Source organism: Stegodyphus dumicola, chromosome 8 (genome assembly GCF_044657685.1).
Source record: "Stegodyphus dumicola isolate Sdum_Otavi_A_Nest chromosome 8, ASM4465768v1".
NCBI classification, from domain to species: Eukaryota; Metazoa; Arthropoda; class Arachnida; order Araneae; family Eresidae; genus Stegodyphus; species Stegodyphus dumicola.
In genome coordinates this window covers 39,399,788-39,416,525 of record NC_140775.1, presented here as the reverse complement: position 1 = coordinate 39,416,525, position 16,738 = coordinate 39,399,788, and the positions used below count along the sequence as shown (strand labels likewise).

The 16,738-nt window shown below is 31.9% G+C and overlaps 1 protein-coding gene across 2 annotated transcripts in view; it reads left to right on the top strand.

The window, feature by feature from the left end:
* Nucleotides 1-15,802, top strand: part of LOC118183242 (uncharacterized) — a 178,593-nt gene extending 162,791 nt beyond the window's left edge. For both annotated transcript variants that reach the window (XM_085821749.1, XM_085821748.1), the window contains exons 8-15: nt 2,224-2,457; nt 2,682-2,831; nt 3,329-3,493; nt 5,893-6,153; nt 6,384-6,518; nt 8,205-8,364; nt 9,888-9,998; nt 11,262-15,802. In XM_085821749.1, coding sequence (XP_085677875.1) covers nt 2,224-2,457; nt 2,682-2,831; nt 3,329-3,493; nt 5,893-6,153; nt 6,384-6,518; nt 8,205-8,364; nt 9,888-9,998; nt 11,262-13,729 — 3,684 coding nt within the window. In that variant the 3' untranslated portion in view covers nt 13,730-15,802. The remainder of the gene's footprint in view (nt 1-2,223; nt 2,458-2,681; nt 2,832-3,328; nt 3,494-5,892; nt 6,154-6,383; nt 6,519-8,204; nt 8,365-9,887; nt 9,999-11,261) is intronic.
* Nucleotides 15,803-16,738: the final 936 nt, after the last annotated feature.

Here is a 16,738-nt window from a genome sequence, read left to right as displayed (position 1 = left end):
TAAAAACATCTGCCCTGAAGATAACGATAGTGCTGACAGATCAACTTCCAGTTCATTGCCGCCGCGACGTCTCCCCCTCCCCGCCCGGTGCAGAGCAGCATGAAATTGATAAACTTTCGGAACGGTTAGATAAACAAAGGATATGGCTTTATCCATTTTTTTTTTTTTGTAGCAGTTCGTTTTTTGTTTGATGGACATCGAAACATACTTTCGTTTTCTAGATCCTTTGGGAGCTCCAGCATCGGAAATTCTATTTGACATAATCGAAAGTTTAAGCGTACTTTTATAAAATTGCTCTAAGAGTCTGCAAAAAATAATAAGCCGGATCCAATTAGAAGATTAAGGAACAACGCAATCATCAACATTAACTCAAATAGATAATTAGATAATTTTAGCTTATACCGTCCGTTATACATTAAACGCGCACGCGAAAACGTATTCTGCGCTTGCGCAAACGCATATGCGCAGTCGTAAATGCCTTGCGCGCACGCGTAAAACGCCTATGCGCATGCGTAGAAAGATTTTAGCTTTGAGGTCCGGATTATAGATCATTCCAGATTATGGGTGTCCGAATTAACGACTTTTGACTGTATAGAAGTACAATACAACACTACGAATTGTTATTATTCTCAGGTCATTCTAAGTAGAGTGCAAAGTACTGTATTTTATGATAGCTTTCAACTAAAATGCTTATATGCCTTGAAATGCATAATCAATGGCAAGACCAGTGTTGCCATGCCAGTTGGCAGAATTTAGGAGCTGCAAAATTTTGGAGACACAAGCTGGCTGATATTACATTAGGTAACAGGAAATCTAGTGCTGGCCTTGTATGTAATCAAAACATTTTATTTAGGGAAAAAAAAAACGAATATAAATAAAGTTTGTATTCTATCGTAATGCATAATAGTAGAACAAAGTCCGAAATCCAAACGTCCCATATCCATACCTCTTGACGACTAGCAAAAAATAAATCAATAATTTTTTTTTTTTTTTTTTTTTTAAGAATTCTTTTTCTTTCCCTTACAAAGTTACTCAAGAAGTGGAGAATATAATGCACAAGAAAGAGCAGATTCTGCTTTAAAAAATCGGTTTTATGACTAAAAGTAATTTTTTTCTTCACCAACTGAGATCTATATGTCATTTTTAAACACTTGCTGGCTAGGGAATCACACCATGGCCAGTGACAGTTAAAATATCATTATAACAGTTTTAGTAAATAAAAACGCCCTCTAGTCTTTTCCTGAAATTGAACATTCATCAATCAGCCAATGGATGCCTGAATTTTTCATGCATTCAACTACAGATTCAAAGCAGCTCTTTGTAAAATTAATGCAGTAGTAAGACTGTCAAAAGAATTCTAAAAATATTTTAATATAAAACCTGATGTATAGGACATTGCATTATCATGACAGGGCATGTCTGCAGGTATTTTTAGGTTTGGTTAAGTTAATTTGAGTATGGCAATGCACTAGAGAACTCTGTCTGTGGGGATGGACATCTAAGCGGCTCATGTGCATGCTATTGATAGGGAAAACCATGATAACGCTTATGTAAGCTCATTCACCTGGCATTACCAGTGTTCAGTGACTTTAGTGCTTGGCCATTGGTGGGTTTTGCAGACATTTTTAAAAGCGTTTAACATAATTTATACTCAGCTACCAAATTTCATGATGATGATGATCATGAGAGTCAAGAATATGAAGGTTTTCAAATATCACAAGAAAAAGCAAAATTTTACAATTAATGGAATATGAGAAGAAATGTCAAATGAAGATGATATAATTGATATAATTGATGATATAATTATAACATTGCTGTAGCAATGTAATTGAATTATCAGTCAATGAAACAATAATTATATCTGGCATGGTATTAAATCTAGAAAATATCACAATTTCAGCTTTAATTTCAAAAGGTGATGATACAGGAAAAAAGAAAAAAAAATTATAGAAAATACCTTCTTAAAAGAAATATAATAAAAAATTGTTTTATTTTATATTTCTCTGTATTACCTTACTAGATTTTAACTGATCACGTAAATTCTGAAAATTTCTGAAATCCAGAAATGCCAAAAATTACCGATTCTGGATCTCAAATTGTGTACTGTACTGTTTTAAATAGAAATGAATTATCATTGCATTATATAATAAAATATCCAGAATAATGTGTATTCATTGATTTAAAGGATTATTGTTGATATAACATATGCATTTTTAATTCCAGCCCGATTCATCTGGTGGCCGAGAAACTGCTTGTAATATTGTAAGTAGTACCGTTGATGGTGAAGATGCCCAGCATCTTAAAATAAAAAAGGAAATATGTCGCAGGGATATGCTGAATGATGATGACAGGGATACTGTTGCTGACATGAAAGACGAACCAGGTGATTTTATCGAAACAAATTGCCACTGGTACGATTGTGGAAAAGAGTTTCTAACACAGGATGAACTAGTGAAGGTTTGTAATATTTCTGTAATGTCTTTTGTAATTTGCTTTTCCTGTTTATTTTATATGTTTTAAGTAACAGATAAGTTTTTTAGAAATGAACAGTCAAGTAATAACTCTAGTTATTAAAATTTAGTATCTTTTTAAAGTTATTAAATGATGTAGAAATAAAATTAAATATTTTCTGTTAATAATGATACCTATTAATAGTATATATTAACTATTTCCATTAATAGCATATAAATGATGACCATATTCATGGAAATCGGAAGTCCTTTGTATGTCGCTGGAAAGACTGTTCTCGGGAAGAGAAGCCTTTCAAAGCTCAATATATGTTAGTAGTGCACATGAGAAGACATACTGGAGAAAAGCCACATAAATGCACAGTAAGTATATATAAATTACTCAGTGTTTTCAAAATTATGTAAAGAACAAATTCTAGCTTAAAAATATGCAAGAAAAATATTAATTTTTTTTTTTTTTTTTTGTACTAGCCTTCTAAAACTTATAAATAATTTTGGGGTAGAATAATTTAAACTTTTTTAGAGACATGACAAGAAAAAGTATTCTGAATATTTTAAATATTATATGAGTTAAAATAAATCATTTAAATTTGCTATAAATTAATTTATAGCCAAATAAAGATAAATAGTAAAAAAGGTCAATGAAGTTGAATTTATGAACTACTCACATACTTTGCATATTAAAATTTTTTCAAATATTTTAATATGCATATAGTGGCTATAAAGCCATTAAAAACCCAATTTTCATTAAATAGATATTTAAATTTTGTAATACTTAACAATAGCAATATGTGTAAGTAATAATGAAATGTTTTTAATTTTTATAAAATCCATATTCTAAACTACTATCTTCATTTTAGTTTGAAGGATGTTCAAAAGCATATTCACGTTTAGAAAATCTGAAGACTCATTTGCGTTCACACACAGGGGAAAAACCATATACATGCGAGTTTCCTGGTTGCACAAAAGCATTTAGTAATGCTTCAGACCGAGCAAAACATCAGAATAGAACCCATTCAAATGCAGTAAGTTTTTATGCTTTATGTATTGTACTGGCAGTTGTTATTTTGATTTGTTGAATACAAAGAAAGACTATGTGTTTCAAGAAATATTTCTTTAATTTTGATATCAGAACACCTATAACTTCTTCATAACATACATTATGTGCTACATTATACTACTATGGTTTTATCTTCTGTATGATGTAGTAATTTGTTGAGATGTTGCAACTACATGCATATAAGATCTTGCATTAAGTGAGCTTGTATTGGTGTAGATTTTAAATAAAACTGCAAAAACTTATAAAATAAAAATAAATAAATGAAACATGAAACAGTTTCATGAGCAGTCTGACATAGCTTTTATTTAGGGATAAATTTTTGCTATGTTGGTTAACTATTTTTGCTATGTTGGCTAAGTGGACCTATGTTGGTTAGCCCTTGAAATTGGTAGAGTTTTAGCTAGAAACTCTGCCAATCTAAGTTTGCTTTTTTCCTGATTTTATATAAACTATATGTTGTTTAACTAACTGGATGATTTAAAAGCAATGAACTGACCTCTTAATAAATTGTAGTTTTTTTTTAATTGTATATCTTCTTAAAAATATATATCTGATCTATATAATCCATACAAATTATAAAAAGAGATGCGAAGAATAGAGCAAATAAGATACTAAATTATGAGAGACTGAGAATGCAAATTAAAATATAAGCTAAATATTAGAGTGAAACTGATGTAAAAGGATATTTAGGGAATATACTTTTGAGATTTGCTTCAAGTGTTGAAAGTATTTTAAGAAATATTTTGCAGAAAGATCTGCAGTTTTAAATGGTTTTAGGGGGACTCTTGCATTAAAAATATAATAAAAAGAGGTCTGAGATGATATACAGTCAAAAGTCGTTAATTCGGACACCCATAATCCGAAATGATCTATAATCCGGACCTCAAAGCTACAAACTTTCTGTGCATGTGTCAAGCTGACGCATGCGCATAAGACCTTTACGACAGCAAATATGCGTGTGCGCATGCGCAAAATATGTTTACGAATGCACGTTTAATGTATAACGAACGGTATAAGCCAAGCTAAAATTATCTAATTCAGTTAATGTTGCAGATTGCGTTGTTCCTTAATCTTCGAATTGGATCCGGCTTATTATTTTTTGCAGACTGTTAGAGCAATTTTATAAAAGTAAGCTTGAACTTTCTATTATGTCATATAGAATTTCTGATATATATTTACTAATATGTAAAGGATCTACAAAGCGAAAGTATGTTTCAAAGTCCATTAAACAAAAAGTGGAATTGCTGCAAAAAATATAATGGATAAAGGCATATCCTTTGTTTATCTAACCATTCCGAAATCTGTTTGTAAATTTCAGGCTGCTCTGAGGCAGGGGGGCGACGCCTCGGCGCGCGATGAATTGGAAGTTGATCTGTCAGCACCAGAGTCGTAGCTAGGGTTTTCAGCGCCCAGGGACAACTGAAGATTTTGCGCCCCCTACTGCTTGCCAAGGATGGAAAACATTTAATTCTAAAATGTCGTAACATCAGTTTGGTGCCCCTTGGATTCTGCGCCCGGGAACAGATGCCCCCCTCTAGCCACGCCCCTGGTCAGCACTATCCTTATCTTCAGGGCAGATGTTTTTATTTTATTTGGCTTATAATTCCTTACTAAATGTAGTATTTCATCTCGATGTACTCCGTCTTTGATATGATTTAAATTAAATTCCTCGTCATTATAATTCGCTTCCGATAGAGAAGAAAGTGACACAGATTTTATTGAAAACGAAAAAATTTCGATTGACAAATTAGTCAGTATTCTCGACACAGCAATTATAGGTCTTGAACAGCGGAACTTCGTAACTGAACAAGAAATTATGTCTGTTTATAGAATTAAAGAGAAAATATTATCACATAAAAATGAAGCAACTTAAACAACTTACATTGAAAGAAATGTTTAATAAAGTAAACAAATAAATATTAAGCTTTTTTTATTTTGTTGTAAATTTTGATACCCTTTAGATCATAATTGTTCTTTATTTCATAAATTACGGTTTCATATTTTTAATTTTATAATTTCTGCATGCCATCTTACCAGATTTAAACTGATGATCTATAATCCGGAATCGCTGAAGTCCCGACGAGTCCGGATTAACGACTTTTGACTGTATATGAAAGAAATATGTCATCAGTTCACAAAAGCTTTTAATTCAGCTTTATGTGTTTATAATCCCTGAATATATAGAAATATTTAACATTTAGAATAATATTTAACTGACTAATAATTTTGATAATTTTCAAATTAAAAAGGAAAAAAAAAAGACAGCTGTTAGCCTAAGAGCCCCCCTCCCCCGCCAAAGAGTTGAATATATTTTTGTGTAGTTTTTCAGTTTCTGTTGAATGGAAAAATATTTATTCATTTCAGAAACCATATGCTTGTAAAGCACCTGGCTGCACTAAAAGATATACAGATCCCAGCTCTTTGCGCAAGCATGTAAAAACTGTTCATGGAGCTGACTTTTATGCCAATAAGAAACATAAGGGTGGTGAAGGCAAAGAAGGTGATAAAGATAGCCATGCTGATGACCAGCATGGAGATCAAAATAGCATGGAAGGAAGTCCGAATTCTGAGGGAAGTAACTTGACTCATCCGGGAAGTTTATCTAGCCCAAGCATTAAGTCTGAGGTAAGTAAAACCTATAAGTACATGTATATAAATACGTTACTATTAAAACTCTTATCACAATTTCAATGTTCCCAAATACTAATAAATTGAGTATTCAGCCAACAAATAGAATGTTTATAAACTTAATCAGATTAAAGTGAATACATTTCATACCTATGATTTCTTTTTCATATCTGTATACAACCTATATTGAAAATTCATCTAGAATATTGATGAAATTAATGCTTCAGGATTCACCTCGTGGAAACCAAGAAGAATCAGTTGATGAAACTGGACCTCCAATTAGTGACAACAGCATTTCAACAACCAGTGGTCATGCAGATAATGATACTGTTTGGGATGTGGCAGATATTGTGGAAGAGGAGGTACTATTTTTATCTAGTAATAATATATACATAAAAAAATTTCTTTGCTTAAAATGTAGCTATTGAGGAGGTACTACTTTTATCTAGTAATAATATATACAGAAATAAAATTTCTTTGCTTAAAATGTAGCTATTGAGTTTATCTCTTTTAAATTCAAGAGTTGTATTGAAGTAACATATTACTATTCTTTTTATGCAATGCAGCTATAAATTTTTTATAAGTAAAAGATTGTTTAATGGTTAAGTTACTGTATGGAAATATATGAAAAACAGATATATTACTTTTTAGAATATGCAAAACATGCTATATAGGTGATCATAATTATTAGTTAATTAAATTATGATATTTGATTATCGGTATGAAAATTAGTAGGTGCTAATTATTTTGAGAAGTACACTTTAAGTTCATTTTCTAGCAGGAGTTTTATTTACATGATCATAAAAAAGAAGTCGGAACAAAATTTTTGATATTGAATCAAATCATCATGGGAAAATGTGCAAAAAAACTAAATATCATATTCTTCAACTGTGTTAAAATCTTTTCATATTTACTCTTTGTTTTTCTTTAAATCTTAATTTTCTTAGAATAAGCACTACAAATAAGTTCTCAACATATGCCACTATAGTGAGGTCTATTTAAACAATAAATAATATTTACTGAGTCTTCTTTGTTACTATGGGCATTATAGTTCATTTAGGGAAAAAGTTACCAAATGTTATGCAGAAAAATTGATTTAATTGGTCAAATATTTAGCTTAGTTTTAATTTTTTAACTGTGATTGGGGGAAAAAAAAAAAAAAAAAAAAAAAGTTCAGAAAGTATTTCTTCAGGAGCAAGGAGTGGACTATGACTACTGAACACTGATTCAGTTTCTGGTGAAGAGACTGGTTGGTTGCAGGAGGTTCTCCATATGTGTAGCATGAATATAAGAGAAAATTACCATTTAGAAAGTTCTCTTCTTTGTGGAAATAGACTATTAGTCTACCATCTGCATTATTCTACCACCTGCTTTGCCATTATTAACTAAACAACCAAGAGCAATGATAATTTTTTTTTTTTTAAATATATGAAGACACCTCCACCTTCCCATCAGATATTAATTTCAAAGAAAATATTATTTTTAAAAGTATTAATGTTTGAGTTTGCTGTGATATGATTTGTTGATTGTATCAAAGATCAGTTAATTTAATGTTAATCTTTAACTGGTATGGCAAAAAATTTGAGCATAACTAATGATCAAGGAATAAAATTCTAACTTTTATTTTGTCATTTTTAAAAAATAATTCAAAATTTTAAGATAAATTATATTAAAATATTCTCTAGGCCAATAAAAAATATCAGTATATAAGAAGTATCAGTATATAAGAAGCAATGCTTGGTTTACTAAGACAAGTACATACGATTTAAAAGCTATTAGAGGTGGCCAAAGTAAATTCTGGCTGTTTTGATTATACTTAACATGTCTCTTCTGCAGCTGCAATTTCATCATGAAAATAGCTTGCATGCAGTTTATATTTTTGTAAATAAATCAGATTACTGACTATCAATTAAATATCTCCTAAGAATAACTGATTAATTTACACTTTAACAGATCACATATTATGGACCACTTTAGGGAAAATAATTAAAACTAATATCTGTATTATAACTCAGTTTAAGGACCTAATAAATATGCAATTGTTCTAGATTCTTGAAGAAAGTATTGCTCTGGCTTCTTGTTCTGTGGGTGGAGGAAGGACAAAAGATGAAGGCAGCAGAAACACTAGCAGAAATCGTTTGAAAAGAATTCAAGCACAACTAAAATCTGCTAGCTCTTGGTTCCCCAATTTCCTGCCTTCCAGAAGAGGTAATGTTACATTTTAGTTAAATTTTTATTATTTTAGTAGTGCTTTTAAAACTGTGGTTTATATGTACTGTTTAGCATTAAATAGTATTATTTGGGTGTAACAAACTGGAATACAAACTAGATGTGAAAACGTATACTTACATGTGAATTTAAATCACCAAACCAAAAACAGCTGAAAAAGTTGCTAGCCAAAAATGACATCTTGCAGATGACAGCCATTCCCATTGTATATGCTCTGTTGCTAAGGTCATCCTTACTCTTTACAGCCTATCAATGGGAATTCTTTGAAACTTCTTCCTGAATGTGACATGTCGGTTTTGAAATTGTACAAAGTGCAGGAGCTTTTGAAGGCTTAGAATTTTAGATTCTCCTCCCCCCAAAAAACTACATGCAAAAAATTGAAGTGATCTGGCCAGTCATGTGACATTTTGAAATCTAGCTTACATGGTTTGGAAACAGGTTCTTCAAAACTGCCATGGAAGTATGTGATAAGAAAAATGTTTCATTATCGACTGGCATGTATTTTAAAGATACAGAATCTAAATACTGCTTTTAATTAATGCTAAAATTTACAGCTAGATTGATTTTTTAAATTTCAAATGCCTTTCTGCAAGCCAACTCCCTCAGCTAAAGCAGATGTCCCAGACAAAGACATTGCAAACTCAACCACTTTCAAAACATTGCAACATGAAATATCAGTCTTTTGAAACACGTTAAAAATTGCTTTCGACTTCTTTTCATTAGTATGTGGTACTTTTTCATAACTGGATCCACAGCTTACACTTTGGTTTTGAATTATATGGTTCAACAATATACATTCATCAAATCAGTCATCAATATTTGTGGAATCCTTATAATTTCATTAACAACTTGTACAATCTGTTCTAAATCAGACCAGGCAATTTCAGTTCGTAAAGTTATCCATTGAAACTTACTAACTTTATCAAAACTGGTTCTACACAACTATAAGTATTGAATACTAGAATTAGATTGATAAAATAATTGATTAAAAAGAGACAAGATAAAAATGACATACACAGTAACATTTATGAAATGGTGCAATTCACTGCCACATCCCGTGCTGTGATGTTTCTTTTTCTTTATATGAAATTACTGAATAATTAAAAAAAGCTAAAAATGTTTGTTAAACTTGTGCTTATGTTATTTGTAAGGTATATTTTCCCATAGAACTTTGTAATTTCAGTTGCTTGATAAGCTTCAGCAATAATGGGAAAGATTATGATTTTTTATTACATGTCTCTGTAAATGATTATTTCTACTATATGTTTTATTTAAATATGTATGAAAATAACATGCCCACTGGAAAAAAAATTAAGATAACTGACATAATTTAAAAAAAAGTTTCAAGTTAAAAAAAGCATAGGAAGAAGTAAATTAATAAGCAGAAAGTTAAATAGAAATAAATGAAAAGTAATATGTTCATTAGTGTTATGTTTCTGTATAACAAATTTTGTTTTCCAACTGGGAACCAGTATTTGTTTATTTTTTTAATTGCTTTAAAGGAAATGGAAACAGAAGAAATGTTCCTAACGTAATCACAGTTCAGAATGGTCCTAATGTTGCTACAACGAATGAAAATCTGAAAGTTCGAGAAAATAATCTACAAAATCAAGGTAATTAATTTTCATTTTCATGCAATATGGGTATCTTTATAATCAGTGTAATTACAATGCTTTTGTAAATGCTGCAGTATCCATGCTGCCCTATGTTAATCTTAATAATTAAATATGCTGAAAAATGTGAAAAATTCAGCATGTATTTTAAAGATACAGAATCTAAATACTGCTTTTAATTAATGCCAAAATTTACAGCTAGATTCAGATTTTTTAAATTTCAAATGCTAGAGTAGGTGGACACTTTTTATTCATTGTTTTTATGATAAGCATCTAAATATAGTATTGTTACGAAATGCCCTGTAAGATAACTATAAGATATAGATAAATTGAAGTAAGATAACTTCCCCGCAAAGCGGGTTTAGGGGTGCCAGAAAATGACAAAGGAAGACAGGGTTGCCATATTTGACAAGACATTACCCATTTGATGACAAAATTGGCGATATGCCATAGATAGATGGAAAACATTTTAGAACCAATTCTTACCAGTTTGGACCAGAATGTTCTCAAAGGCAGCCCAAAAGCTATATAAACCCTGCCTGCCTGCATGTAGAGTAGCAGTCAGTCAGTCTGGAGAGTGTCTCATGAGTTAGTGCATCATTGAATTTTACCTGAATTTGTTGAGCTCTGAGAACGACTGAACTGAGTCAGAAGCTCTACTCTAGTGTATCATCGAGTACATCGCGAGTTGTAGTGTGAACAATCTCAAAAGTATATTGAGTTCCGAGAACAACCAAACAGAGTCAGGAGCTGTACTCTGGTGCTTTCCGTGAAATTATCTTCACCGTTATAGCCTAATAGCCTGAAGGCGCGAGTTTCAAAATTACGCTGAGTTAGAACAACCGAACCGAGTTGGGAGCTGCACTCTGGTGCTTTGCCGTGAAGCCTGAAAGCTGTGTCGCTGATTGTTTCAGTATGCTTTATGTAGCTTTTGACGACTGTAAACGGGATTCTGGAGCTGTTCTGAGATATAGTGGCTAATAAATTGTGTTTTCATTCTTCATCAAGTGAATCTCTCCAAATCCTCGAACCCGCCCAAAAAATATATACATTCTATATGTCAATATAATTTTTTGCAGGAAAAATGAACATTTTAATTTATAACTGATAATAAATTGCATGAATATGATGATAAAAATCTCTCTTTCAAAATATAATTTAAAATATTGTAAAAATTATATATTGAATTTTACTATTAAATTGAAGCCTTTGTATCTATATACATATATATATATATATATATATATATATATTTCTTTTAAGGTTCTATGACATGTACCACAGATTTACAAAAGACTACTAGGCGTAATAGCGGTAGTAGCAGTACTGTTAGTTCCTTCTACAGCAGTATGCAATCGGAAGCAAGTTCACAGCAGTTAAGTACTCACAGTGGGAAAAGTGGTCAAGAGCATTCCAATAATTTACAAGTGCATGGTTCAGTTTATGACCCAATATCTGCTGGCAGTTCTAGGCGTTCTAGTGAATCTGCTGAGCCTTTACCTAATGGACTTACTGCTCACTTACATAGAGTACATGCCAGAGCTTTGGCTTCCCAGCATCTATCAAATACAGGCAATTTAGTTGTGTTAAGCCAGAGTGAATCTTTGGCATCAGACAGTGAAGGACTACAACGTGGTTGTCAAAATACGCAACAAATGGCAGTGCATCAAAATAATATGAAACCTCCCCAAACAAGTAATACACCATGCAGTGCAAGACCATTGCCATCAGTTCTTAGCAATAAAGGGCATCATCCAAATCAAGATGTGGTGCTAGAAGAACTAGAAAAGGATAAACCAATTGAAGAAAATAAAGATGTAATTTTACCAGATGAAATGGTCACTTACCTACATGAAGTTGCTGAACAAAGTCACAGACCTCCTTCAGTTTTGAGTGAAGCAGTAACTAGTGTCAGTCGATATATAACACCAAAAACTCCTGTAAATAACCAAACGAGAAGCCCACAGAATGTTCCATGTACAAATCATGCTCCCCAGCAACAGAGCTGCGTACAGAATGGCCAGCAGAATTGGACTTCTTGCAATTCATGTTGTCAAAACTCCCACAATCCCACCTGGGTTCCACACAACTGTCAACATAACCATGTAAATTATCCTAATGGAGTTCAGCAGAACGTACAGTCATGCTGCTATACAAATTCAGGAACACAGCAGCCAGTACAAAATTGCCATGAAGTTCATAAACCCATGCAGCCACATGCTGGCTGCATAAATCCAGCAACAGCTCCTAATTTTCATAAAATACCACCATATAATCAAAATACTACCTCTTATCCATCAAATATTCCTTCACAAATTAATCCTAGCTCAAATCACCAAGTAAGGAATCAGTGTTATCCTCCCCATGGTTATTCACAACAAGCTATGAACAATCAAAATGGTTATGTTGAACAATATAATAATCCTGCAAATAATATGCATCCTCCTCCATCAACTCCATATTCCTCCCAAAGTAACTATAACCATGTCAATAATCAGCCTAATTCTATGATGCCTACAGCACCATATATGGGAAATAATATGCAACACTATGGTAATGAAAATCCACAGCCCACATACCCTAGTCAAGGAGGAACACCATCCAATACATATGGAATGCATCCTAACAATTCATCTCACAGCCACTGCCCACCACCTAACTATCCTCCATATAATGCAGCAAGCAAACATCCCAGTCAAGCAGGTTCTATGCAATATAATGCACAACCAGCTTCAAATTCTCACAGTTCACAATCATTTAACCAAGTTGGCCTTAATCAGAACCTACAAGTCATGCACAGTGATAGTGCCAATCAACATATGAATTACGTTCCTCAAAACAATTCTTGTTATATTCCGAATGGTTGGTGCAACAACCAATCACAAGATTATAATTCTTACACTTCTGGCAATAGCACAATGCCTTACCCTCAGGAAGCTATTCCAAATGTACCTCATACTCAAAATGGGATGCAACATCACCATCATCATTCAAATCATCTTGCTCATCTACCTGTTCAAAGTTTAAATTCAAACACACCAATTCAACAGTGTGTGCACAAAACTGGGATTAATGGAGCTTCAGCTAATCCTTGTACTTATAATCAAATGCAGTATGCTTCCAATGCTGAATCCATACAGTACCCAGTACATCAACAGTCTTCAGTGCCTATGCAGTATCCTGTGATGCAACCAAATCAATACCAAGACCACAAAATTTTGAAAAGTACTGATGCACATTTACCTTGTAACAGTAACAATCCAAATCACATAGACTCTATGTGCCAAAGCCAATTACCAACACTGCTGCATAATGACAGTAACCATTGTTGTAATCATAAATTGGGCACATCAATTCAGGCACAACATAGTGCTTCTAGCATATCAGAGCAAGATGAAAAAGACTCTTCTGTTTCTGCAGCAATTGCACGGTCATCTCATAGTTGCTCCACTACAGATCAACGAGAGATTCAGTGCCAAAATGTTAGCCAGTCTTCCTTATCTGGAGAAGCATATCAGAGAACTTTGAAATACGTTCAACAGTGCCAAGAACTCTTAGGAAAGCAGCAAGCCTCTCCAGGATGCAATCGAGTAAGCAGTAGCACTGACAGGCATAGTCCGGCAGTCAGCCATTCTCCATTGCTGCAGACTTCTAACATGGTCATAAATGATCTTAATTCTGGATTACACTCTTTGGTTGAAGAAACACGATACTTGCAATTATTGCATTGACTCTGATGATTGATTTCATTGCAGTTGTATAATTATGATAAAATGTATGTAGTTATATATTTGACTGAAAATAATTTTGTACATTTCATGTATACATTTCCTACATCTTTTAATATGTAATAATTATATAATTTTTTAAAAACAAAATCTATTTCTATAGCTTGGAAAAAATTGGGTTTAAAATATGAAACTATGTTTGTGCCTTTTTGAAATGATGGAATATTTTTCATAGAGAGCTTATACTAAGCTAATTTTTAATACTGTTAAAATTTGTTTTAGAAATTGTAAAAAACTATATATATTTCAAACTTTTAAAATGAAGTTTAGTGTGCCTTTAAGTTTTGAATTTTGTGAAATGCTATTCATAAAAAAATGCTGCAAATTCGAAATGTGATGTTATGTATCCTATCAGCATTTATTTGCTCACTTGAAAACGAATTGTGCCTTAACTGGCCGAATTATTTTTTTACTTGTTAAATATGGTTCATGGTCTACCGCATTACTTTAAATATGGTTCATATTGTGGATACAACTGAAAATGATAAGCTTTTAAAAATTATTTGTGAAAGGAATGCAAAATGTGGGGTAATTAATAAAGAATGAAACTATTTTGCTCATCTGGCGTAAAATAACTAAATATTATGTAATAATGGCTAAGTTATTAGCAGGCAGGAGAAATATGAAAGTTTGTTATATGAAATGTTAAGAGCCTAGATTTGTCAAAACTAGAAACATGAAAACTGTGTAATGCCCTTGCCAAGATTTGAACTCTGGACCTCCCAATTATGCTTCTAATTACACCATGAAGGCATGTGGTAAGGAAGGAGAAAAATCCCTTATATTTTCCCCCATTTAGAGGACAGAGGAATAAGCTGCCAAATCCAGGCGATGACAAAATATCATTCACAACATTTTAGTTTGGACATCAACAAAATTGGTTATCAAGTGTTTCAAACCAAGGGGAAAAAAAAAAAAAAAAATCAATGGTGCACTGGCCAGGATTTGAACTCTAGACCTCCTGATTGTCAGCCAGCTGTATTTCAAATTACACTAAGGAAATATGTGGCAAGGAAGGAAAAAATGACTTAATTGACACACCCATAACACTGAAGTCAGTGTTAATAAAACGAACATTTACCTCCCTAGAATAATTGTTTTGCTAATGGCAAATGTGCACAAAGTACTAGTTTCAATCTTACTGAATTACTCTGCATTTTAAACAAAAATCAATTTTGCTATAACCAACTAAACTACGTTGTTATTTGTTAAGTATGGCTCATATCCAAAAACATAGGTGTAAAATGCAGATTGCTTAAAAAATTAAAAATGAAATGTATTGTAAAGTATTTAAAGTGCAATTTTTTACAAATGTTCTTTTTCTGATGCACTAATGTTTTCCTGTTTGAAGATTTTGACTGTAAATAGTTATTTGTGCATTTGATGTTAGTAAATGTTTATAATGGATAATTTTTACCTTGTTTCTTAATTCAAAATTGAGAGAAAATCATACATATTCAAGTTTATATTTTCAAACTCTTTTTTAGCAGGATGCAGAACTTTAAAAAATAATATCTGCATTGTAACTATACATTGACGTAATGTTATGATAAATCATAAAGTTATGTATCCAGGTCACAATGTGCAACTAAATGCTTGTGGGTTATGAGGCTAAACGGTTTCAGAAAACTTGGCTTAAGATAAATATTAGTATTTACATTTTCCTTTTAAGTTCAGCAGATTTAAAGTGTTATTTCCATGCTGCATACTATTATTACATTATATTTTTATACAGTTTTAATTTCTAAGCCTATTCCTTTATGGTTAGTTGATTTAATTATAGCAAAGAATGCATAGCTTAACTGCCAAGGAAGGGTTACCTTTGTGAAGAATTTTATAAAAGAACTGGCTCATATTTAAATATGATCAGGTAGGGTCTAATCTATCACTGGAATTCAAACCTGGGTTGAAGTATCAGTGTTCAGTGATTTTTACATAGTGGGGGAAAATAAGAAATACGGATAAGAGCAACATTTTCAAAAAAAAAAAAAAAAAAAAAAAAATGAAGTATAAAAATTTTTTTATTGGCAGACCATGGAGCAATAGTGCTTCATGGTGCGTTATACTTCATTCTTGAAATCAAGATTTTTTCCCGCACTTCTAGCAGAGAATAGATTAAGAAATAAAGATATCACAAATTATTTCGCTTGTCAAAAATTTACTGATAAATTCTGTTCTGCTCATAAAACTTATATCACAGCAATAAACTTTTGAAATAAAATTCCATTTATTTCCTGGATAGGTAATTTTTAAGAACCTATCTAAACTTTAACTTTGACCTGGGTGTTAGAAAAAAACCTTTTACAGATTTGCAGAAGTACCAAAACCTGAAAGTGATTCTGAAAAAATTAATTTCTCTTCTTTAGGAAAATGGGAATTACTATGCATAAGTTATTAATTGTATTAAGAAATGTATAGCACATTCTGACCAAAATATTTCTGTAGCATGTTTTGTAATTGTAAAATCTAAGTATTTTAGTTTACTACAAATGCAGTTTGAGCAACTCTTGCTAAAATCTAATGGGACTGCCGTACAATGCCATTTCAGTTTCATTTTATTCAATCTAAAATGGTGGTGCAAATTTAAACCTCCACTGTAAAGTGAATGTGTGTTATGTACACTGCTAAAAAAAAAAAAAAAAAAAAAAGTAGTTTTTATATCTTCCGTTTTATTGAGCTGATTCACGAAATTCAAATTGCGTTCTTCGTGTCTCGAAAGTGCGACTTAGGATATATATTAGATTTATATATAGCACTATTCTAACATAGGTATTTTGATACAAAATCAGACTTTTCCTGAAATAACATACCATTTTTTTCCATATTTCGACTCTACGACTCAAATTATGCCAGAATGCCAAGTTTTGTAAAAAAACGTACGAGTAGTTTTTAAAATATTAGCTCCTCAATGTTAATTAATTGAATTTGGCAAATATTTTTTAATCTTTTTTT